Source organism: Pyxicephalus adspersus, chromosome 5 (genome assembly GCF_032062135.1).
Source record: "Pyxicephalus adspersus chromosome 5, UCB_Pads_2.0, whole genome shotgun sequence".
Taxonomy (NCBI): domain Eukaryota; kingdom Metazoa; phylum Chordata; class Amphibia; order Anura; family Pyxicephalidae; genus Pyxicephalus; species Pyxicephalus adspersus.
Genome location: NC_092862.1, coordinates 132,808,129 through 132,833,821, shown reverse-complemented (window position 1 = coordinate 132,833,821; position 25,693 = coordinate 132,808,129). Strand labels below are relative to the sequence as shown.

Genomic DNA, 25,693 nt, shown 5'->3' with positions numbered 1-25,693 from the left:
ACCCTACTTCCAATTTTCACACCATGCAAATATAAAGTACTAAGTCCAGGCACCTATAGCAGCTTGTAGTCCCTCATTTCCCATGCCCTGTGAATGCCAATCTGCTATGATGGGGTTTCTTTTTTTTTACATTATGGACATACTTCAAAGCTTGAGCTTGACCCACTAAGAACACCCAGGTATATAGGAAAAGGGTGGGCACTGCTAAACTTGTTCAGAAGCTTTTTTCTTTTTTTTATGAGTGTTCCTCAAGTGTAATTATCCTTCAAGTGACATTTAAAGTAATATTAGGGATTACCACCTTCAAAAATAAGTTTTCTGATTTCTGTACTGATGGGCTTCTCACACATTCCATGTGCCATCCCATGAAATTTGGTGTCTTTTCAGCACCTAACACATGTCCTCTCCTCTCTACAGGGTTCGGCGGACTCCTACACCAGCCGTCCATCCGATTCTGATGTCTCTTTGGAGGAAGACAGAGAGGCGGTGCGCAGGGAAGCAGAGCGACAGGCCCAGACACAGTTGGAGAAAGCCAAGGTACAGCTTGTGACTTGCTATGGGTCAAATGGTATACCATTGAGATGGCATGCAGCCATATTGTCACTGCCATGCAGGATTAGTATTGTGCCTACATGTGCAAAATGTAATCCTGCAGTGGCTGGAGAACTTGTATGAAGAATTTTGTCTGAGGGAGGTTTTTCGTTCTCTGGAGTATGAATTTGTTTTTAATTTGTATTTGAAGTATGGAATTTTTATTGGTTGTAGTTAAAAGATTCTGCTGTTTGATTCTGTTTTGCGAGTTCAGGAGCTAAGAGGCAACATGGGTTAGCACAAGGTTAGGGAGTTGATAGGGTGGCAATTACTGAACCCCAGGGGGTCACTTAGCTTCAGATTAGTTCACAGACAATTTAAAAATGTAACTTCGGGTGCTATGAGTCAGCTGCAAATGCTTTAAGACTGAATCATTCATTCTTGGTTAATTTCAGATGTGACCAGTTAACTTTAAATGACTGGTTCTGCTTAGGGCATTTCTGAGTTTTAGTTTAAAATTAATTCATATCAGTGAGTTTCATGACTGTAAAGTTTTTTGCTATATTTTTTATCAAACCATGGAACTCCTCAATGAAATATAAAATTTCTGCATCATATTGCTAACTTTAGAAGTGTATAACTTGATTCTGCTCTGATTGGTCCGATGATACTGCTGTCCTAATTCTATGATTATTTGTGGGAAATGCTCTTATCAGTTGGTTAATATATGTGTTTGTCCTAGGTATCTGTTGCATTCTATTCACATTTGTATAATGTATAATTTGTATAAATCCTTCTCTATCCATCATCTCTACGATCAAGCCCATCATAGGGTGAAATGAATGATGGAGAGGTATTCCAAAGCAAGGTTTTATTGTTAATGTCTCCAGAATAATAGTTATATTAGGATCATTAGTATGCAGACGCATTTTAACTTTAGATCTCTACTATGGACCATGGTAGTCTTCAGTAGGGGGCAATAATGAACCCTACCTTCAAGTGGTTTATTTACTCAAAAAGATTTTACAGCTTCTTAGAAAAGTCTTGTGAGCTTCTGTTTTGGGGAAGAAAGGTGTTAAAATGAGAATAAACTCAACATATTACCCTGGTTCCATCTGGAAGTAGATTCTACATACAACCTGTAGATAGCATTCATATGCTCCAAATCTCTCCCCCATCTGGAGATATCCCTTTTATATTTTCCCTGGTGACATTTCTTGTACATTCACTGTGTTCATGGTATCCCAACCATGCTGTAAACTTCAAATCACTTTTTGTAAATATATCACTTTCTATTCTTGGCTTATTAATATTATCATTATCTAGCATGTAGCGCCAACATATTACACAGCTCCAATGTACCTACCATAGTCATGTCATTAACACATTGCATGTTTTTTTTTTTTTTAGTGGGGGATGTGGGAGTAAACCAGGGTGCCCCGTGTCTGCGTGGGTTCCTCCTGGTACTCCGGTTTCCTCCCACATTCCAAAAACATGCAGTTGGGTTAATTGGCTTCCCTACAAAATTGAGCTTAGATTGTGTTAATGACATATGACTATGGTAAGGACATTAGACTGTGAGCTCCTTTGAGGGACAGCCAGTGACATGACTATGGACTTTGTAAAGCGATGCGCCATATGTCGGCAGTATATAAATACTGTGTAATAATAATAATGTACAAAGATGGGTCCCTTGAACACATAAAAATGACTTGTTTAACCTAAGAAATGGGGTTCTCTTTTTTATTTTTATTTTTTTTGTAAACATCAGACATGGTGGACACCAATTCTGCTTTAATTTAGACTGTGCCAAGTTGCAAGTGGAAGCATATCTATAGCCAAAACTTTGTCATGGCAGAGTGTGGAAGGGTTAAAAACCATGGTCGTCGTTTTATTGCTCAGTGTCTTCGCTAATGAGATTCACCTTGACTAGTCACCGTGGTGACTAAAGTCCCCAGGGCAGACAGTGATGCGAAATCTAACAATATGTCACTAGGATAGGGGATGAATGAAAATATTCTCGAGGGGAAAACTGGTCCACATGACGACAGTCTAAGAGGATTTCCTTTTACGTTTACCGATTTCCTGTTGTGCCTTCAAAACAGGTGATGTATGGGTTTAGCCCATATTGCCACCTTTTGTTGGGCAAGAATGGTTGTTGGTATCTTCCAGTGACCCACACAAGCTATGTATACAAGTAGACCTAAAAAGTAACACAATAAAAAGATTAAAGGCCTTGTTCCCACTATAAGAAAGTGTGTTGCCATGCATTATACCATAGCGCACGGCAATGCACAGCCATTTGTGCAGCTGTCCATTGCAATGTCGACCCTGAATGGGGCAGCACAAAAAAAGGACAGAAGTGTGTGCAGCAGCGCCTTGTATCATTAGGGAACATCAGATACTGATTTCAATGCAATATTGTATCACAAATTGTGGGAGGCCTAAGTAGCCGTAACCGAGTGACATTGCTACAAGAAAAAGAGGGAGGACATGGAGAAAAGCCATATTTAAGGTAGGCATCACATTTCAATCATCAATAATTTCTTTTTGACTAATTTATCATTTAGATTCAGATGTGCCTAACAAATCTTCAATATCAGGCTCCGCTCATGCTAGGATCAATCTGAGCTGAATATTGCTTTTTCTCAAAATGGCTGCCACAGGTGACTACACAGGTGAGACAGGTTCTCTTCACAGCATGTTTCCAGGCAATGTAACCAGTCACCTTATGGAGACACCAAGGCCTTGCTTCAACAACGAAGTGTTTGTTTCTGAGATCAGTAAATCTAGGCCGGCGTTGCTATGGGAATTGGGAATCAGGTTTGGTGGCTGCACTATGCGGACAGGCTTTATACAATATTTATTACTTTTGGCAGAGCTGTCACTGTAGAAGCTGAAAAAATACATCAAACCCAAGGTTTTTTTTTTTTTTCCTGCACATGAAATGTTTTCACTTCAGGTAGCAAGGCCTTCTGTAAAACGAACACAGATCCTGACTGGGAGACAACTGGTGCACAGCGGGGCAGGAAGCCCAAAGCCAGAGCCGGCTGCTACAGACGGAACTCACCGGTGCATCTGTTAGTCATGTGTTGCCATGGCGATTATCATTCAATCCAGTCACCTTCTCTCATCTTGTGTTATAGGAAACCTGTCCTCAGAGCAATATGTGGGAGGCCAAAGCTGGCTTCCTTTCAAAGATGCCCGTCACTGTGACACCAATCTACTGGTTTTAAGGTGGAACTATACGCATTCCAAAATTGCAGGCAGGATTTTTATTGCCAAGGGCAGGCAATGTCTCTTGCAATAAAAAATGTTTTTTTGCAAGTTCACAACCTTTTTTCCAAATATACTTAACTGAACATGCGCAGGGTATTCTGGCAGCCCCCAAGGTTGTCGGGTATAAATAAACTCCTGCGGGCATGCAAGGGCTTTATATCATCCCAGCCAGACCAATAAAGATTGGCAAAGATCCAACACCCAGAAGAGGAGCGGATGAAGATGTCAGTGGCCATGCCGGAGCAAGGACGGGTCAGTGTAATTTAAAAATTGAGATTAGGCAGATAAGGTTTATTTTATTGCAGAAGGCACATGGCGGGTCCTTCTGCCTGGTCGCAATATTTTATTCAATTCCACTTTAAAGTCCACATTCCAGTGCCGGGCCCCTCTATCTTCCTTCTGTTCTTCTGACACTGGATGATCGTTGCCCATTTCAATTGGCCATGCTAGGATGACATACATGGGACATCCCGGCATGTGCAAGGGAAGCCAGGAATGCCAGGTTTTACAGGCAACTAAATCTCACACTGTGCTTTGCTTGTCAGAAACCCAGCTATCCTGGCTTCCCTTGCACGCGCCAGGATGATATTTTTATATCATCCTAGTACGGTCAATCAAGGTGGCCAATGATCACCCGGGAGCCTAAGTAATGAACTGCCTAATCATACAAAATAAAGTGAAACTTTTGTTCCACTTTCATGCTGTATGAGTGACTTGGAGCAGGTGTGTTTTCATTGGTAATGTACTTTTTTGGAGGAGTGGGAAGCCTAGCAGGCCAACAGTGGCAGCTCACAGTCTTCCCATATTAGGTTTCCTTAGGACCTAAAAACTTAAAAATGACATTTGATTACAGCACATCTATGGTGTGTTAGCATAATTGAAAACAATAGAATGGTGTATCATGATAAACTCTTCCCGGAACTAGTGTATAATGATCAACTCTTCCTGGAACATGTAGAGAGAATGAGACTTTACAAAAAAGTCTGTGAATGTAGAAATTTAGAGGCTGCCATTGTTGCATAGTTTGGGAGAGGCCTCACTCGGCGCTAAGTGTTTAGAGGGAAGATGAGATGTAAAGACGTTAAGCAGCTTCAGTATCCCAGCTTAGACTATAACGACATACAAAAGTCATAAAACTCATATTTTGTTACACAAAAAAGTAAACATCCTAAATCCATTAGTAAATCTCAGAATATGTACAGTTTGTTCTGATTCTATTGTACACTATAGGGTTTAGAAGCTGCAGCAAGTCAATGCTCACCTCATTTCCTGTGCTCCTGCACAATGCTGGAGAGTTGTCTCACAAGCTTTTGAAATCTAAAGGTGCGTACACACTTCCAATTTTTATCGTTCCAAACGAACGATCGATTGGGCAAAAAATCGTTCGTAAAAAAGTAACCAACGACGCCAACGAACGAGGAAACTCGTTGGAAACGAACGACCGGACCGGCGGATCGGATTGGACGACGATCGTTGAACGTCGTTCGTGTGTACGGTCGTTCGTTGATCGTCCATGGTCTGAGCATGCGTAATGAACAAACGTTCGTTCACTTTCCTGTCGTGCACATAGTTCCTCTATCGCTCAAACGATCGTATCTATTGTATGTACAATATCTACGAACGATCGTGTCGTTATCTCTATGTGCAGGATCGGTGCTATACGATCGTTCGTAGATATCGTGCAGGATCGTTCGTCGTTCGTTTTCCAACGATAATAATTGGAAGTGTGTACGTAGCTTAAGCTTTCCCAAGGTTTTTTAGTGATGCCCAGTGATAGCAGTGGTTACCTTCATAAAACGGTTTGAAGGAGACTGGGGATAGAGAACAGACACCAATGTATACCATAATTCTAAGTCAAGGCTTTGCAGAAATCTTTTTGGAGCCATTATTTTCTGAAGCTTCAAAATACCTAAACCATGTGCTACCTGATTGATGATATGTAGATGCAATTTTATGAATAAGTGTCACATTGCCATAATTGGAGGTGGATAGGAGTAGATAATGCCAGAAGTCAAAGTTCATGTGAGTAATTAAGAAGGACAGGAAGGGGAATGGGCAGAAGTTTGCTATTGAGTGGCTCAACCAATATGCATCCATGGAGAGAGAAGTAAAAGGAAATGGGAGAATATGGCAACAAAAAAGATAGCAAAACAACTAAAAATTGCATACCTAAATAGGAATTGCATACCTAAATAAATTGCTAAGCATAGTATTGATATTTTTTTCCTGTTCTTAGGAAGAAGTTCATTTCTAGTGCTGATGCCATTAACAAACAATACCTTCTGATAGAGAAAAGTCAAGGTAGCCTTTTCTCTCATTCCTCAAAGTCTAACTGGACCTAATCTTTTATATTATTGTGTTGATAAGTGAAAAAGATCCAGTGAATACAAAAGGAAAAATCAAGATGGCTAAAAAAGCAGCATAGATACTGTGTACCGACTGAAACCTTTGTGCACAATATTCATTAGTGAACTCCCATGTCCTTATTGCATAAATAAGCCTTGCGTTTTGTACTGAAGTATTTTAAGTCTGGGCTACCTGCATCAAAGCATACAGTTTGTATGAAAGAAATCTTTTTTTTTTTCATGGCATCCTAGAGGCAGAGAACAATTAACCTTTTGGAATGCTTTATGGGCACATAGTCACATTTACATGGACACATTTACATAGTCTTAAGTATACACTGTTGTCTGAGCCATCACAGAACCCCTTTCATAAATCATGGTCTTTGAACTATGGTTATGTTTCCCTCAAACATTCATTATTATATTTATATTAAATGTATCCTCTTGTGTGATCACAGTAAATGTTCTACCCATTACCTTTAAATCTTAATTAGTCTACCTATTATATTTATCTCTATGATTTTTTGTTTAGCACATTAACAGACAAATAACAAAGAAGGTATCCTATCCCCCTTAAGAAATATTGCCATAATGCTCCCCATACATGATTCCTGTTGCCACTATGCCTACTTATTCCCCCCCATATGTACCAAGTATCATGTTCCGGATTACCCCAAGTTTTACCCCACGTTTTTCCTCCATGTACCCAGAGTCCCATCGGTGCTGATATATAACACAAGTGGTGCCAGGATACCAATGGGTTGACATAGTGTAAGAGGGCACCTAGGGAGACATGGTGGAAGACGGTGCCAGCACGGACTGGGGATACATGGTGGAAGACGGTGCCAGCAGGGACTGGGGAGACATGGTGGAAGACGGTGCCAGCAGGGACTGGGGAGACATGGTGGAAGACAGTGCCAGCAGGGACTGGGGAGACATGGTGGAAGACATTACCTGAGTCTCAAGTTCTACAACCATCTTCCCTGAATTGCAAATGCTTCCTCCAAGTTTTGTCGGGCACGGCTATATGCTCAAAAATTACTTCAGGCATTGGCTGGACCATGTGTCTCGAGTCCCTCTAGGCAATATCTTCCACTTTGTCTCCAGGCATTGTCTTCCATTATGTGTCTCCAGTACCTTGTGCTCTTTTACACCATATCAACCCAGTCCTTCCTGGCATGGTCTTTCACTGTCTCCCAGTCCCTCTAGGCACTGTTTTCTACCACATCTCCCCGGTGCTTTTGGGCACCATCTTTTACAACTTCCCTTAGGCCCTATGGCCACTGTCCGCCATTATGCCGTGTGTGTGTGTGTGTGTGTGTGTGTGTGTGTGTGGAGCAACTAGACAGATTACAAAAAGAACAAGTACACAAGAGCCCACTGCCCTCCCAAGCGCCATACGAGGTTGCTGTAAGAGGTGTTATCCACCTGGCTATGATCTGTATATCAAAGGACAAGATGGAAGTACAAATGCTTTTCAGATAAAATAATTTTTCAAGATAATTCTAGGCTTAACCAACAAACAGTGCAAAGAGCAGTAACCTGAAGCAACCAATATTACCTATAATTTAATCAAACTAAAACAATCAGCATGCCACCTTGTGCTTTGCTGCTGGAATTGTTTTTTCAATGAGAGATTTTCCAAGACCATATTTATATTTATGACTTGCTGGTTAATATGTCAATCCTACATAAAGGGGAGCAGCAGCAAAACATCGGTGCATCCGGCGAAGCTGATGATGTAACCGCTGTCGGAAGTCTTTCTCTGTGTTACACGTTGATGCTCTCCTGGTTGCTATGGGAATTTGGCTGAGTGCTCATGTTTTAGTGGCACAGACACAGAGCATGTCTAATCTGTAACTACTTGTTTGTTCTATTTGTGGAAGCAATATTCCGTATTCAAGGGGAGGCATTTACTAATTACCGAGTAATTTAAAACGAAGGTAGTTATTGTGACAGAAAGCTTCCTGTGTCGGTCAGACAGCTGTAAGAGTTTGGCACGAAGATTTGTCAACTTGGCTACGGTTATCGGTAATGGCAACAGCAAACCTTTGCTTCAAATTGGTAAAGAACCCACGGGCAAGCAAATTGGGAATTGTAGTTCTTTAAAGCGGGCCTTTCGCCATTTCCTTACTCCTTGCTCCCTCTTTTTTTTTTCGTTGTCAATCACTGGTATTTATTTGAAGCAAAAACCTTTTTCCTCCTTCCATGCCTAGGCAGGGATGACATAGAGCCCGCGGTTTGCAACTTCCTGAGATATGTCAGGCATCCTAGGAGGCTTAAGGCACATGGGAAGAAGTGCTTCAGGGAAGGGGGGTGTCTGTTTTGGTGACAGCCATCTTTTAAAGCCAAGATGGCAGCATGGGGTGAAACATGCAATTCAGTGGTAGTTTACAAAATTAACATGTTGATGGAGTTGATTGAACCCCACATTGCCATCCCCTATTTTTTCAGGGTAGGTGGAAATTATTCTTCAAGGGCTATTCAGATTGTGTTGATGCGATAATTTAAAAGCTTGTTCGTTAACCCATTTGCTACCTATGCAGCACAACACATTTCTGGTGGCTGAACGGAGCAGCAAGGGATAGAAAGTAAGGCATGTATATGCATCTGGGGAGCTCTGCTTTTAGACAAACCTTTTACTTTGTTCTGCATGGGTAAAGAACAGATACACTTTAGGCTCATTACCACTAATATAGTTTATACGTTGGCTTCTTACCAAACCACAAGAAGGAGCAGGGGTAAAAATCTGTAGGTTTATATCCTATGGTATATATTCTATCTAAGCCTTCATGTAAGATATGGTTTAACAGTATTTAACGTGATTTGTTTTTCATTTTTAGAACATCTGTAGTTATTTTCTATATCCCAGCATGCAAACCTGAAGAATACCTAATGTGTTTTTGAAATTAAAATGGAGACAATAGACCACAAGTCTTGTCATTGTAGTTGTCCAAAATATAGGAATTTTAATCCAAAATCTGGAATCAGGAGTCATTTCCTGATATATAGATTTGACTGCCCTTGGATGTGTAGACTTTCTTCTGTATTTCCTTACAAATTGTACTTTCATGGTGGCACGTAGGTCATTGTTAGCTGGGAAACAGTTGGTTATCAAATTGGTATACATTTTTTTCTTTCTAGACTATCTTGTGGTCTCTTGGTGATAACAATGATGTATTATCCTTTCTGTTAGGAATATATTTACAACCAAATATAGCCAAGTACATATTACATCAATGGATTACACAGATGGAGACTAAGAAAGGGTCCTTCTGTTTTTTTTTTTTTTTGTTTGTTTTTTTTAAGAAAAACAGATTTTGACCTTTTGAAACTGTTTTTAAATAGTTTTAAATATACACTAGGTGGCTAATGGTTTAAGAACAGCTCACCCAAGTATTGAGTTCAGATGTGTAATCAGCTGTGCACTTCCAACCTTGTGGTAACATTTTGGGAAGGTTCTTTTCTGTTCCAGCATGACTCTGTCCTCCTCAGTAAGGCAATGCTGTCAATCTAGAAAGCAATAAGGAGGATTAGTGTAGCCAGGTGCTGATTGACAAGCTATAGGCTTGTGAGTGTGCAATGCCGATATCCACATCCCCTACAATATCTTCTCCTCCCACTGTAACGTACGCTGGAACAGCTTTCATGAGACTGACAACGCTTCCCTGAATTCAGGAGCCCTGTAGCATTAGCATAGGAAACATCCATCTGAACTTCAGTGATATACAATGTAAAAACATGGTAAAAAAAGTATCTGAGCAATAGTTTGAGTTCCCAAGTACCTGGTTCGATGATAGAGATATGCCCTTGCTAACATAGTTTGCGATATTCATATCTCGTAAAGTTCTGAAGTACAGCAAGTCCATACAGGCAATTCTATCATGGTAATATTGCATGGCCATGATTCATCATAACTGTCCCTGATTTGCTACAGGTGTCCTAGGGAGCTGATGATGGGCTTTGCAATAGGTGGTAATCTTCTTTTATGTAGCAAGGCACAAATATCTAACTAATGATGGAACATCATGTTTTTTTAGGAAAGATTTGTTTGTGTATTGCACTGTCAGTACAAATTGTACCTCCTATGGTGCCACCATAGATCTAGTACCTTCCATGAGCAGAATCTCCTCCAGGCATGGAATGACAGCACAGCAGTTAGTGTGACTTAATGAGCTATAATGTATATGTATAGTACAAGCTCTTGTTGAGTCATTACAGTGTCAATAAATCATTAAATGTTAATTACTGATGTATAAATTGCATACCTTGTAAAAATTATCCCAGTTATATTGGCTGCATAAGCTGAATTCCATCAAGACGCTTATATACGCAGGTGAAAGATGGTTATATGAACAAAGGTTTTGTAATTTCATGGTGCCACTTTTTGTGATTCACACAACTCTGCCACCCAGCATAGCTAGAAGGTTTGGCCTTGGTTTCTTTGTTACAGGTAAAGCCCAACTCTGGGCTCAGTCTTGTCTCCAATACTCCCAATTTTCACTTTGATACCACCCTATTCTGTATATTGTGAACTTTTTTCCTTTTGCCCTTTTCAGTTTTCTTTAGACTGGTCATGTGACATGTTGGTGGTTCTTCCATTTTGTAGCTAGCTTGGTAAAGGACGGTCCTCTGCTTATGAAGTGAGCTTAGCTTACATTATGTCACCACTGTTCTCTACTTAATATATTCCGAATGAGTGGTGCCATTGTGATGGCCACTTAGGGAGCTGGTCCATTATATCCCCCTTATTGACTGTATGACCTCCGCCATCTGGACATCATGCAACTTGGAAAACTGAGGACAAATTAAAAAAGAACTAACCCCTTGCCCTCAAAATTTGCAAACCGACAGGTTTGTTATTTTGGAAGGGGCCGACAATGTCATTTTGTAATAAAATACCCCTACCTGTCTGATAGCAGTTTTTTTTTATATACTCACCTGTTCCATCCCAGGCACTGCCATCTTTCATCTTCTTCTTTTCCTGGTTCCAATCTTTCCATCTTGATTGGCTGAGCCAAAATGACATAACTCCCATGTGTGCCAGGATACCCAGCACATCCTGACATAAGCATGTTTTGCAGAACTTTAGTTTTTTTTTTTAGAACAAAAAAAAGTTCAGTACCAGAATGAAGGCAAATATTACAACCCAGGCTGTTTTTGTAATTTCAGGGATACATTTTTATTAAAAAATTGTTCACAGTTGGTATTGTTACCTATACCTGCAAAACAATGAAGTTACCTGGGCATTATACTGCAATACAAACCTTCTTCTCTATGTTGTCCCCCACAGACACTATGCTCCAGTGTCTCCAGTTCTCCTTGATGTTTGTTATCTATTTGACGAAAAAAATATTTTAGACATTTTATCAGTTAAATAGTTTTCTATTTTTCTATTTCCAGTTTATTTCTGGAGCTGAAAAAGTTATATGCAAAAAAAATCTTTGGCTCAGCAGACAATTGCTCTTCCAGCTACTTCTTTTTCATTATACCAGCATCTGAAACTAATAGATAAATGAAACAGCCATTGCAATACTTTTACAGGTAATTAGTACAATATTTGTAGTGGTCTATTCATTCTTATAAAAAAACTGAGTAGGGAAAACTTGTGGTCGCTTTTTCACTCCTAAAATATGAAGCTATCCTAGTTTAGACATCATCCAAAGTCGGCATCTACTTCCTGGAGTGAGATGCCGGCTCCGAGATGTCATGAGCATGTAAATCTTGCTGCAGCCTTTCACTTTGGGATTTGTTACAATGGGTCTGATATTTTTAAAGCTCTCCAAGGCTGGAGAAGATACTTTCATCAATGAACCTGGGTGACACCGCAAACCTGGAATAGAACTGGTAAAGGACTGAAAACATTTGCTAACAAATAGCAAATTACTTTTAAGAAATCTATTTCAGGTTTACTGGTATCACCCAGCTTCACCGATGAAAGTGTATCTTCTCCAGTCTTGGAGAGCTTTAATAAATCGGGCCTAATGATCCAATGAGATCATTGGGAAAGAGGGGAATGAGGAAACGCTTCCTCGTACCTGCAGCAAACTGGGCAACTGATCAAAATTGGTTAAATACCTTGGTTGAAGCTCAGAATTTTTTAGTGATAGTTATACTGCTGCTTTACACGAGCATTATAGAGCATTAATTAATGTTTGCTGACCTTACCAAAAATAATGTTAACTAAGATCTAAACTGAGAAGCTCTTCTGTCCAAAGGTGGTTGGTCAATAGCTTCTTTAATCAGAGGTTTTGAAGACGATCTTGTTTTGTAGCTGGTTCTTGCATAGGTAAATTCTAAAATGTTGAAGCACTGATGTTTGAAATGGATAAATACCAGCAAAGTGAGTCTGTTCCTGGAAAAGATCATTTATAACAGTGTGTTGTATTTACAGTACAGCATCATTAGTGATGTGGCTTACTTAGTCTTATAAAAAAACACCTTGTTGCTAGAGTACAAAAGAAATGCTGCTATCTGACATAAGGATGAACAAAGAAGGAAGAAAGCAGGGGATTTTTTTGACACACCATTGAATATGCAATGTATTCAAAAGTATTGCCTCATGAAATACTCAAATCTTGTGTATTTACATACACTGTACAAATGTGCCTTTTACAACTATAAGATAGGTATTCATTGTGGGAAAAGTCTTCCTATACTATACAGAGGTTACACTGTTATTATTCTGCAGCCCAGATAAAGGGGGAATTCGGAGAAACATGTCAAAGCCAAAGTTGTCTCGCTACCCAACGCGTTTCGTCATTTCTGCTTCCTCAGGGAAGGTTTCAGACATATGACATACAATGTTTCCTTGTTCTTAGACGTGTTATTGGTTAATTTTTGTCACCCATTATGTGGCATTGATGCAAAAAAACATCTCTGTAATCAGTACTAGGGCATAAAGTGGATCTAAAGTTTGAATTCGCTTTTAAGTCTGGAGGATGTCAAAGTTGTGGCACAAATCCAAAGCATGAATTCCTTTCAGCCAGGCTGTAAAATTTGTTCCTATTTAACACCTTCTCCACCATTATTTCACTCAATTAGGCTAAATTTTCTACACTTAAAGTTTATAAATTTAAAGTTATAATGTTAAATTTCCCATAAACATCAGAATAAAGCGATGTTATAAAGTCATAAAATATTAGGGGGGACCAAGAGGTACACAAATGTGTAGAAAAAGGAAGCAGTGAACAAAATAGAACAGAATCGCCATAAATGAGGGTGAAAGAAAGAAAAGGGGAACTCCATTAGAAAAAGCAAAAAGTCAATTGCCCTTATACCTAAGATATAGTGACATTAATGTCTGAACAAAGCTTTAAAGATATGAGAATGTTGAAATACAACCCAACATTTATACATAAACTTGTATCATGGCTGTTCACTGACTGTTCATTTCATACATTTTTCCCATCTTGTTTAACCACATGCGAATAGAAGGAACTACTGAGATTTTCAATAAAAAGTGGGAACAGAGAGTAGGACACATTTATAAGATATAGGGTCAAAGTTAATCTTTATATAACTAATAATACACCTAGTTGTAGTTCAGCAAAGATAAAGTCCACTTTTCTCTGACACAAGGGGAAAACTTGACTTATATTTATACTTGACTTAAATTAAATAATTTAACTTTCACCATTATCTAATCTACACCTTTCTGCTGGTAAATTAAATTATTATTGTGCTGGTGATTGTATAATAAGTATTACTTAATGACTAATTTGCCAAGTAAACAGACCTATAACTGAAATGGCAAAATTGCACTCATCCCTAAAAGTATACAGATATGAGAACTGAACTGTAGTGGTAAATATATGCAAATGCATGCAAAAAAATCACTTTAGATTTTTTTCAGATAATGCAGATATTTATATATTAACTAACTTAATTTACAAAAAATGAGGCATCTTTACTTTTCTAAATTTAATTTTAATTTATTTTAACCAATTAAGAAAAAAAATCACATGGAAGGAAATTTAATAAAAAATTGCCTGCATACAATTAGATAAATTAAATCAAAACAACTTCACTGTATTCACTAAGCTAAGTTCCTATTTTCTTGAGAGAACTAGCTTAACTCCTTCTGTAAATCAACCCTACAGAAACTTTTTTTATATAATAAATTATTATAGAATTATATGCAATATCTCACATATAACAACTTTTTTATTTTTTACATTTAAAGTGACTTTTCCCTATGCGGTTGCATATACTGACTACCGTATTACAATTCAGTTCTCATATCTGTATACATCTATGAACCAGAGCAATTTTTTACATTTCTTCTATGGACCTTTTTGTTTGGCCAAATAGTCATTAACTAGGATAAAATAATAATTTAATATACAATCGCCATCACAATAAAATTGTGTTGTATGACAAGCCAAGAAACACTGATAATATATATTACGTCAAGAAATTCCAACTGCACTTGGTGTGGTTGTTGCTGCCATATCAGTGAAATCACATTGTATAAATAGGTTTTGTAGTGTACTCTATTGGATAAATCCTTAAGTGATGGACAGAGCCTGGTTGAGTAAACACAGCTAATGTGTTTATTGTGTTCTATTTGGTCGTTAAGAATTTGAGTGTGTATTTTATGGAAAGCTTCCATCCTTCCTTTGTGCTTGTATAAAAAAAAAAAAAAAACTCCATTAGCTTCTATATTAAAGGGGATGTTCACACTGATCATTTTTAAAGCCACTTTACTATGACCATTGTCTCAGGCGGAAGCTTGGAAGGTCAAAAACTCAAAATCATATGTTGAAATATAAATGAGACAAAATTAAAAAATTCAGTATGTGAATTTATTAAACAATAAAAAAGGACCTACAATAGGCACTATATCCCATCATAACAATACAAAAAAAAAACTTTTTATGCAGTTAGTGGTAGGATTGGGATCTCGTAACCTTTGACCCTGGACCAACTTTGGGTTGCTTCCTCAGGCATTATACTGTGCAATTACAAAAAGTTCCTTCTTCCCAGTGGTGATTGGAGGTTTATTGAAGGCAAAGACACCCTGGTCTATATTCAGGCTCTAATTGTTTACCAATAATCTTTAAGGATTTAATCTGTCGCGGATAGCTGGAATTATGAGCCAGCAGCTGTGCAAAGTGTTGGCTGCTGGCTCTGAAAGAAGTGGAAATTATTAAATGGTATTAAATGCTCTGTGCTGGGGGACATGTGTTTAAAGTGAAACATTGGAGAAATAGAACAAAAAACATCCTTTCATCTGTTTATATGGTCATTAAAAATGTTCATGGCCCCCTCCTCCTTGCTGAACTGGGAGGATCTGGGGCCCTTGTGCAGTGGCACCTCCCAATATCTTTCCTCTGAATTCAGCTCATATGCTAAAAAAGGATGTACACTTTATTGCTTAGTACCATACTGTAGGTCTAACACTGGGAATATGCTCTCAATGGGCTACTACAGATGAATTACCTCTGCTGCGTCATCACTGTTTCGTGGACTGGTTGAAAAGAGGTGACAAGGAAACAAAACCACAGTCCTAACTTTTATAGTCACAAATCTGAATGTGCTTTTAAGCTGATTCTAGCTTTCTGTGTGGTCATTGGTATAGAAAGTTAAAATCTAATATCTCCAATGGAACAAAAATGGCAAAAATAAAACAGAATGAGAATATAAGGGTGTCCCATGGGCTCTGTACACACTTTCAGACCCAGTATTGATAGGGGACTGTTTTAACTGCAAAACTGTTTAAGAAGCCCCTCAAAAATGGTAGAAGAGGTCTTAACCATGGACAAGGTCTTAAAAAGAACAGCCTGGAGCAGCAGTGTTCAGGTTTTGGAAAAGTGTAATTGGTATGGTTACTCAGGGTTATGTATTATTACTTATTGTTGATGTTATGCTTGTTACTAAAATGTTTTGGTTTAAAATTACGTTGTGCCAATAAAGCCGTCATTATCGCAATTTTCGCACAAAAGGAGTCAGTTAGTGTTGTGGTGTGATGGGAAAAATGGAGGAGGGTGGATAAGGGCGTAGTAGGTATGGGGGCGAGCATCCTAGCTACCTGGGTTAAAAAAGAATAAACTTTGATAGGAGATGTCCTTTAAATCCTCTGAAGTTAGGAATTGGTGTATGTGAACATACACTTACCCTAAGGACAGGTCACTACAGATATAAAGCTGTTTACAAAAACAGCTTTTCTCTTTGTGCTCATTAAGGAACTCTATTTCTAATCTAATGAAGCTTGTTCCTGCCATACGTTTGCTTTCAAGTGAAAAAGAAGCAGTCCAATATTAACTGATAATAGCAGACCTCAGTAAAAAGAAAGGCCTGTTTTTAAGACAACGCCGTTCGTGCGTCACCAAGGCTATTTCTGTCTCTGCCGTCTAGTGTCTCTTGATCTGAATCTGCTCTGACACTGGCAGCTCCATACGGAGATAATGCTATGAATAAGTAAGTGTGCACTTGTGATTGGTGTGATTCCCAGACCAGTTGCTTCAGTGTGTTATTTTTTTAGGCCTGCAGCACTTAAGTGCACCTCTCTGCATTTTAGATGAAAAGGAAGAGACTGTTATAAGTGCTTGTTTAAAATGATTCCCCGGTGTGTAAATGTGTGTTCAATATTAATATCTATATGTATAGTACACGAACCATGGGGAAAATAAGATATCTACACTGAACCCAATCTTGCTGAGCACATGTAGAACTAAATATACAGAGACAGATAACAGCAGTAGGGTAATGATAGCAGGCAAGCTAATCAACTTTAAAAAATGGTATGGTTGGTGTGTGTTTAAGCATTGCTAAGACTATAGAGTTGGTTGTGTCAAAAATGGAATGCTAGACATCTCAAAAAATTGTCAAATATGTTCCAAGCTGTCCTTAAAGAGCAATACACCTTTAAGAACCCCATGCCAGCCCCATCTTTTTAGCCCATACGTCTTAATGTACATGAATAGTGGGAAGGTAGTGCGGTCTTCTGCTCACATGTTGCCATATGGATCTTCAAAGCAGTGTCTTGCCCACTGCTACCCTATAAAGGATAGGGACTTCTAAGGGCAGTTGAAGACCACCCTCCGACCACTGATCAAAGCCAACTAAATGGGCCTAATCTTTAATGAGCATGGTAAAGGCAGATACTCAAAAGCTGGAAGGCTGTTATTCACCAGTAGCTACTCAATGAATACCTCCAGACTGTGTATATTTAGAATTTATCTTCTCCAATGATAGCAGCTTAGTGCTTTGTTCACATTCAGGCAGGAAGAATTTATTGAAGTGCTGCCTGAACCAGATTTAAGCAATGCAGCTGAGAAGGTAAGCAATGACCTGGGTGGTGGAGGTTCAGCTTATAATAGTTTAGGGGGCTAATGAGGAGGGAATTACTTAAAGGTTTACTTGTTCTTTAAAGTAGACTACAACTTCTTTAAGAAATTCAGGAGAAGGTGCTTTGAACAAGCGAACACTTCCAAAACATGCACAAACACGTAGGCAATGCATGGTAAATGGGTTGGTGTGCAGCTTATTGTTAATGGGGTACCAAATGCACCAAGCAAGCACTAAATTTCTGTGCAATGTGGTGTGTGAATTAAGTGAATAGCTGTCCTAAAGCAATGCACACCAATGAACCTCATTTTATACCAACCAAAGCTCAGCCGTAATGAGATCAGGCCCTGATTTAGTCCGTGGGTAGGCTATGTATGCATTTAAATGTAAAATTTACATAATAAGTACTTTTTATTAAAAATCCTTTCGGTATTCTTCTTTTGAACTACTCCATCTACTCAAACACTGCCAAGCAGAAGATATGTTTCTTGGTTTCATAATAAATATACAAAGTGATTCACTCACATAAGAGGACTAAGAATCCATCCCATAACACCGTGTCTAGACAAAGTATGCGGCCCAGAAGTGAATTATGAACTGCAGACAGACAGTAATAGAAATTGATCTGTCTGATCACTTTACATAAACCTCATTGTAATTATATTGTAACTGTATCTACGGGAGACAATCGTGAAAAATTGCATTAGGGTAAGGTTCTCCTTGCTTTAAACAGTGTTAACTGAAATGTTTTTTCCTTGAAAGAACTTGATATAAAATGGGGGATTTTGAAGGAGTGTGGATCCTGTAAAAAGACACCTGCAACTGAAACAGCCCAGCAAGATTCACTTTACTTTATTGCCTAGTCTTTCTGGGGTCCTTGCACTGTTGCTGTAATAAGAACTGATTACTAGTTAAAAGGGCATGTAAGCTCCCCCAATCAGTTGTGCTTGGGGGCAATCATCAAGCCAAAAAACTGTCATGTGGGGATTAGTATTAGCATCATCCTCCCAAATAATCCTCTGTGGATTTCAAAGAGGTGGCAAAAGGAGAAGATGGATCAGTCAGTATATCTTACTAAAAAGGTGGTGGTCCATGGAGGCAATGTAACTTGCCTATGCTTAACCCATGCTGGACTCCCATCACGTAGTCACAATGATCACCAGAATCTCCCCAGATGTAACTTGGACATTATTAAAACCCAATAGGGATTCTCATTTCCTTACTTTAACCTGAAGTATTTTGATATACATATTATATATAGTAAATAAAACTAACCAAACATCAATCTTCTTTTCTTTAAATACTTGTCCAAAAATCCCATCCTGACACACAACTCAGCAACACCTCCTGCATGCCCAATTCTGCATGATACAGGATCACTTATCCACGGCTGTACAGATACTGTGTTGGGAGATCACTAATCCATATTCATCCATGTGACATCCCTTAAATCTCGTTTCCATCTAATCTCAATTCTTGAACCAAACCTTCTTCAAAATCCCCTGAAGAAGCCGACAGACGAAACGTGACAGTATTAGGGATATCACTTGTCCCATGATTTTACATATGCTTTCAAACATTGTACTACTTTTCTTATGTGAAACTCCAAATTGAATTGTTCTTTATAATACACTATTTTTCTGCTGCACAAAAACCCTAGCTGTTCTTGGTCTTCTTTCTTTAATGTACACTTTTTAGGGTAGCGGCCTTTTACTATCATACCAATGATGGTTAACTGTTCACCCTTATTTATCATTAGGGTCTTTTTCCAGTGTTCTATCTTCCTTTACTTCCAATGCCACGGAGTATAAACAAAACATGCACCTTACGTAACGTACACCAGCCTTCAATTTAAACACTTTTTTTGGTATAAATGCCCCAATCCCATATTAAATCATTGAGAGAATTAAGAATTTCGCCATTCAAGTCTGTGGTAGGGATGCCATTAAGATCCCCAAGCCCCAGATATTGCACAAGAACTCCCACTTAGGAAAAAATCTTCATGACAACTTGGCCATTGGGAAGAGCGACAGATATCCAATCCTGGAGCTTCAAAACATAGGTCAATGTCTCTGCCCTAAATTAGTATTTTTTTTTTACTATTACACTTATAGCTAAGGAACATAACATTCCTGCAGTCCAGATTTTGCATATTGCCATGTTGAAATCACATATGTAATATATATACAGTGGTAGACTGATGTCCAGGTAGCTTTCAGTAACTTTGCCAATCAATAAATGCCTGATATTACAATATACAGCAAAAGTCTACAATTCTCCAGTAAATGTACCGTATATAGTCAATTGACTGTGCCTGGGCTTGTAACATTATTTTCTACAGGTAGGAAAAGGCATTTCTTCAGTCTTTTTATGGTGATCAAATTTCAGCATCGTAACTCTCACAAAGATTTAATTCTAAAAGCCCTTTTGGACTCACCATGAACCGTCAGGTTCTGCCGCAGGCCCAATTGTGATCCCAACCTTTCCCCGAATTTATGTTGGGAACCATCTTTTGCACATTACTGTGACCGTAGCACATTGTGGAGCAGTTCCCAAAAGCGACAAGTTACTTTTATAAGTCAGACATTTGTAAACACAGCCAAGAACATTTTAGAAATAGACTACTGCATGTCTTGCTTTCTTTTTTGTGCCATAAAACGCCAGTACTTTCAATGTTAGAAGCCACCATTTTCACATAGAATTTACTAAAACATATGTCAATTACCTGGATAATTCTTTATTCTTATTTTTTAATATTGAAAGATACACTGAAGCAACAAACTTTTCATCAGGTTAATCATGTTAGTAAAACCAAAACCCAGAACAAGTCATTTTTTGTAGATATACCTGCCGGTCTGTAGCCAGCCTTAGAATTTTCCTGGAACAAAAGACGGCTGACCTGACCGCATTTACTTTATCAGCTGCTAGGCAGGTTTTTATCAAGGCATCCAAAGGTGTGCAGTTACCATTCTCCTGCCAAACGCAGAGATCATTGTACAGCTTAGGTGAATTATAGGGATGATTACACATTAGAATCAAGTGACCTATATACCAAGAGAGACTGGCAAGAATAGCACATGGTCTGGACATATGGACAGCAAAGATATACATAGCTTAAAGGGAAAAGCAAAAATAATAATTATGCAATACACTTGTTATAACTAAGTGGAATGCAGGCATAAGCAGCTTTACTGCAGGGAGAACTCCTTGGGGCTTTGTTTGATACTCACCATGGTCTGACAATTAAGAATAGGATGGAACACAGCATAGTGTAACAGATCGTAGTGATATCTGGTCTTCATTATAAATGTATCCCATAATTCTGAATTTATGGCTAAAAATGAGAAACTTAGCTTGTCATGCTCACAGATCTGCCCCTGGAGACTCTCACTTGTGCTAGCAAAAGAAAGATAATGTGATCCGTTCTAAAGCTTTTTTTTCCCAGAATTGGAATTTCTTGAGGAAAACATAGTTGTGAATATGAAAATGGGAATATGGTCAATGAAACATTGGTTTAAAAAAATGTGTTTTCCTAAATCAAAGGTAAAATATGGTTGTTAAAAACATTTTGCAAAGCCAATAAATATAATTTTATATATATTCTAAATTGAAGCTGTCTTTCGCATGTTGTAGGTAGGTCTGCAGGCTCACAAACCTTCATGTTTATTTGCTCAGTTTCATGATTATTTAGGAATTGTTACAGTTTAACCACAATGAAAGGGAAGAAAGTTTAACCACAGGAACCTATACTACTACTACTAATTTGAAAATCTGACAGAACTTGTACATGTACTGGCTGCTTTGAATGGGTTTTTTGATATAGAAGTATCTTGTCTCATGCATTTTGTGAGTTATATGTCCTTTTTCCATGTGGTTTGGGTTCTCATTTTGAGCCTTCTAAGGCAATAATACTCAGGCAGCTGCATATTATATTAGTCTTTCCCTACATGACACTTTCTATTCTTAGTAAGTGTATTCCTCTTGATAAATTGTAGAATTTGGTGCTGAAAGCATTTGAAGATGTCTGGTCACAGTAAAGTGATTTTATTCAAGTCTCCTACATGGCAGGGCTTCTTGTATGAGTTTTCATAGAAAAAATGTCTTGTATTAAAGTGCCTTTTTGATTCCGTGTCATGTGTATTCCATGTAACTATATGTGTTTTATATGTATTTTATATATTTGTTTGCACTGGGGAGCAACTAAGGTCAAATACAGCAGGTCTTTAGGAACTACAATTATTGGTTAAACTGGTGACTTATCAAGCAAGAACAGTAAATTGATAAATTGATGGTTGCCTGTGAATGTAACACTGGCTGCATTATAAATACACCTTATGACCAACAGTAAGTGGTTAGGGTTTCCATTGATGAATACTCTTAATGCTTCAGCTACTCATTTTGGCTCTGTGGGAGAGATGAATCTCAGCCGGGATATAACCATGGAGCTAGTATGTTCACCCCCATTTTTGTGTGGGGTTCCTCCAGACACTCCATTTTCCTTTTACATCACAAAAACACATAGGTAGTGTTCTTGGCACAAAATGTGCTTAGACTTGCTCAGGTCATGGTACTGATTGGGTGGGAACATTAGATTGTGAGATCCTTTGGAAGGCAGTTAGTAAAATAGACATGGGCAAACTATGGCCCATTAGGCTTTATAATCTGGCCCGCTTTTACACATAATTTATATCGGTTCATTTAAACACTCTTCATCAATCTGATACTGGCCTGGCCCAAGTGTCAAATTTTAAAACTCATTGTGGCCCCTGAGCCAAAAAGTTTGCCCACCCCTTTTCTAAAATGTAGAAAGCCATCAAAGAAAAGGAAATGGTAAAGGAGGCATCTTCATACTATTGAAAATGGTTTTGGAATGGGATGTCCAACAAGCTCATATAGGTTTCTGAGACCTATATCTCCCATTGGAAAACAGGATGCTTAGATGCTGGGCATACAATGAACCCAAATGAATCGAATTAATGCAAAGGCAAACGTCTTTTTAAGTTGGTGAACCTTCTAAAACAGAAGTCCTCAGACCACTGGTGGTCCGCGAGAAAATTTTGGTGGTCCGCGGCTCTGGCCGGTTCGCCCCCAAGCAAGGTCAGAAGAAGGACCCCGCTGGGGGTACGCACTGGCCAGAGCCGCGGACCATGTCCTCAGTACGGAGCGCAGGCTCAAGGAAGATGGGAGAGTGGGAGGGTTCTGGCATCATGACCTCACTAAAGGGGAAGTTTCTTCCCCTTGAGTGACACACAGCTCCCCGCGCATATATAGGAACAGTGGTTGCGACATATAATATTGATAAAATATCTGCTTTTTTAATCTCAAATACAGTTTTATGTTGGCTTCCTTAACTAGTTTATTTCCCAAACCTTTCTTTTTTTGGAAAGCATGGGAAGGAGTAAGAACATCTGAAAAGATTTAACTACTGCCTAGGACTTCTTTGTGGAGGATTCTCACTTGGGAATCTCCTACAGGAACACAGGAGAACATAGGATGGAGCTTAGTAAAGCTAAAAACTCCATCAGGTTTTTTTTATGATTTTAACTTCAAACCTAGAAAAGTTGTCACTACAACAATAAGTGAGTAGAAATCTCCAAAAAAGCCACAATGACTTGTGTCTCTGTGTTAGGATTATCATTTTGGTAAAGGCAAGGCTTTGCTTCCCCATGTCAGCGCCTCAGGCAAGGAGACCAGTGAGCGACATGATTGTGACAACACCAAATCTCACTCCATATCACTTTAGAATATGTATACCTAGGAGAGCCTAGACACCTCACCATACTATATTAGAATATGGGCAGCACGGTGGCTCAGGGGTTAGCACTCCAGGTTCGAATCCCACCCAGGACACTATCTGCATGGAGTTTGCAGGTTCTCCCCGTGTCTGCGTGGGTTTCCTCCGGGTACTCCAGTTTCCTCCCACATCCCAAAAACATGCAGTTAAGTTAATTGGCTTCCCCCTAAAAAAAAATTGACCTTAGACTACATTAACCACATATGACTATAGTAGGGACATTAGATTGTGAGCTCCTTTGAGGGACAGTTAGTGACAAGACTATGAACTTTGTACAGTGCTGTGTAATATGATGGCACTATATAAATACTGTATAATAATAATAAATGCTTTGCTACTTTTCAGGATGATTACCGAAAGATTTTTTTACACTTTTAGATGTTTCTATACCACCAAGCCTTCGATTTGATTTTAAAATAAAAGCCTTATAGAGATATTATTCCTTCTTTTTGCAAACAAAATAGCTTTGGTTGAAGCTACAATTTAAGTGGAAATTGTTACTGGTGCTCATTAGCATTACATAAGATCTTCTAACAGGATGTGATTCCTCCAATTCTACCCTTGTAAACCTTTTCTTTGCATAGTCTTGAAACCCATTTTGCTAAAGTCCCCTCAAGGATTCCTGACAATATATGACCTGGCATTGTGCCTCTGTGAACAGAAGTAATAAAGATTGTGCTTTATTTTTGGTCATCTTCAGTCTGCCCGGAAACAATTTCTAAAGTGTCCATTTATCAGCATCAAAATAATAACCACTTTCTGGCCGGCTGTGCATCATCAATGCCTCGAAGAAGTTTGCCTATGTCTATTTTTACTTTGCTCTTTTTTCATTGTATTGCAGGTAAGTTTTTGAACTGTTGGTTTAATAAGCGCAAATGAAACCAGCAAGCTGAGCTCTCTTACAAGTCTGAGTCCAAAGGTTCCCTTCTTTGAAATATGTGAGATGAATAATCTTTCCACAGCCAGTGACGTTGATGCTATTTTCAGACTGCAGCGTACTATATACCTGAAAAAAAAGAAAGAAAAATAACAGAGTATTACCGACACTAGAAAAACTGGGGCTCTGACAAACTTCAACGGTTATAATTAAAAAAGGCTAAATATATCACCACACACCATAACGGGCCTCATGCATAAAAGATTGTCAGAAAGGAAAGTTGGCTGTAGCAACTAGTGGGCTTCCTTTCATTTTGCAAAACTATTTGGGCACAAGCATTGCTTAACGTTTCCTCTTTTGAGTTTTGTGTTTTCCCAGCTTTAAAGATAATTCCTTGTTTGCCCATTTAAGCAAATGCTATCTATCTGCTTATACTCTCCATATTCATCTTTGCCATGCTCCACTGCTGTTCTGTTCATCTGTTGGAGCCTAAGGAAATACCTGGTACCTCCAGGTATAGAGAATCACATGACCTTCCCCTCCTATTCTTAGGTTGCAGTACTTTGTACTGAGTGGCCAATCACCAGACTCCAACACTGTTAGACCCATGGTTCTAAAAGACTAATAGAGTGATGGGGAGCATGGAGTAGGTAGTTATTAATAGTTAATGTATACCAAAACTTTTTAAAAAATGTTGGGATCAAGTGGGAAAACAATGGCACCCCAGTGGTGCTGTTGCAGAGTTTTCTTTTGTTTTCTCAGTCATAAAAAGGTTACCTGTGGACCAGAAAGTGAAGGAAATGATCCAACAGCAACACAGTCACAGAATGCTAGAACCACTGTCAGCTTTTCTTTGTTGACTGCTTTTTTGCTGTTGCAGAATTTTACTGATCACAGTGAAACCTGACAAGGGTTCCTGTTCCCATTTTACCCAAAACATAAATAAAAACATTTTGGGTATAGAGCAAGTCCTTTATCACATCATTCTAGGACATTATCTTTTTCTCGTTTCCGGATATGTTAGAACTACAGAACTGTGATCCCAGCCTGGCATGATAAATTCAATAAGCTGGATCCATGTACCATGGGTTCTTTCTATCGCTTTATTTATGAAGAGGTCCCAACGCCCTCAATGCTTCAAGGTAGATAATAACTGAGCCAGGTACTGTGGCCCAATAGGAGTTCCTGAGAGATGTAAAAGAACAGAGTTTGCAGGTTCTCCCCATGTCTACGTGGGTCTCCTCCAGATACTCCGGTTTCCTCCGACATCTCAAAAAAACATGCATTGAGTTTAATTGGCTTCCCCCCAAAATTGACCTTAGACTACATTAATCACATATGGCTATGGTAGGGACATTGGATTGTGAGCCCCTTTGAGGGACAGTTAGTCCCCTATAGACTTTGTACAGCGCTGCGTAATATGATGGTGCAATATAAATACTGTGTTGTAATAATAATAATAACAAATAACCTATAGTTGAAGTATTACTTTTCTATACTGCCTTTTCTATAGTGCCCCCAAGAAATAACATGATATGCTTAGTGATTCCTCATTAGTTGTATTTTCGTGGAATA

General features: G+C 38.7%; 1 protein-coding gene across 10 annotated transcripts in view; it reads left to right on the top strand.

Moving 5' to 3' along the window:
- CACNB2 (calcium voltage-gated channel auxiliary subunit beta 2) overlaps positions 1-25,693 on the top strand; it is a 96,014-nt gene that overhangs the window by 39,971 nt on the left and 30,350 nt on the right. For all 10 annotated transcript variants that reach the window (XM_072412766.1, XM_072412765.1, XM_072412760.1 and 7 more), the window contains exon 2: positions 418-537. In XM_072412766.1, coding sequence (XP_072268867.1) covers positions 418-537 — 120 coding nt within the window. The remainder of the gene's footprint in view (positions 1-417; positions 538-25,693) is intronic.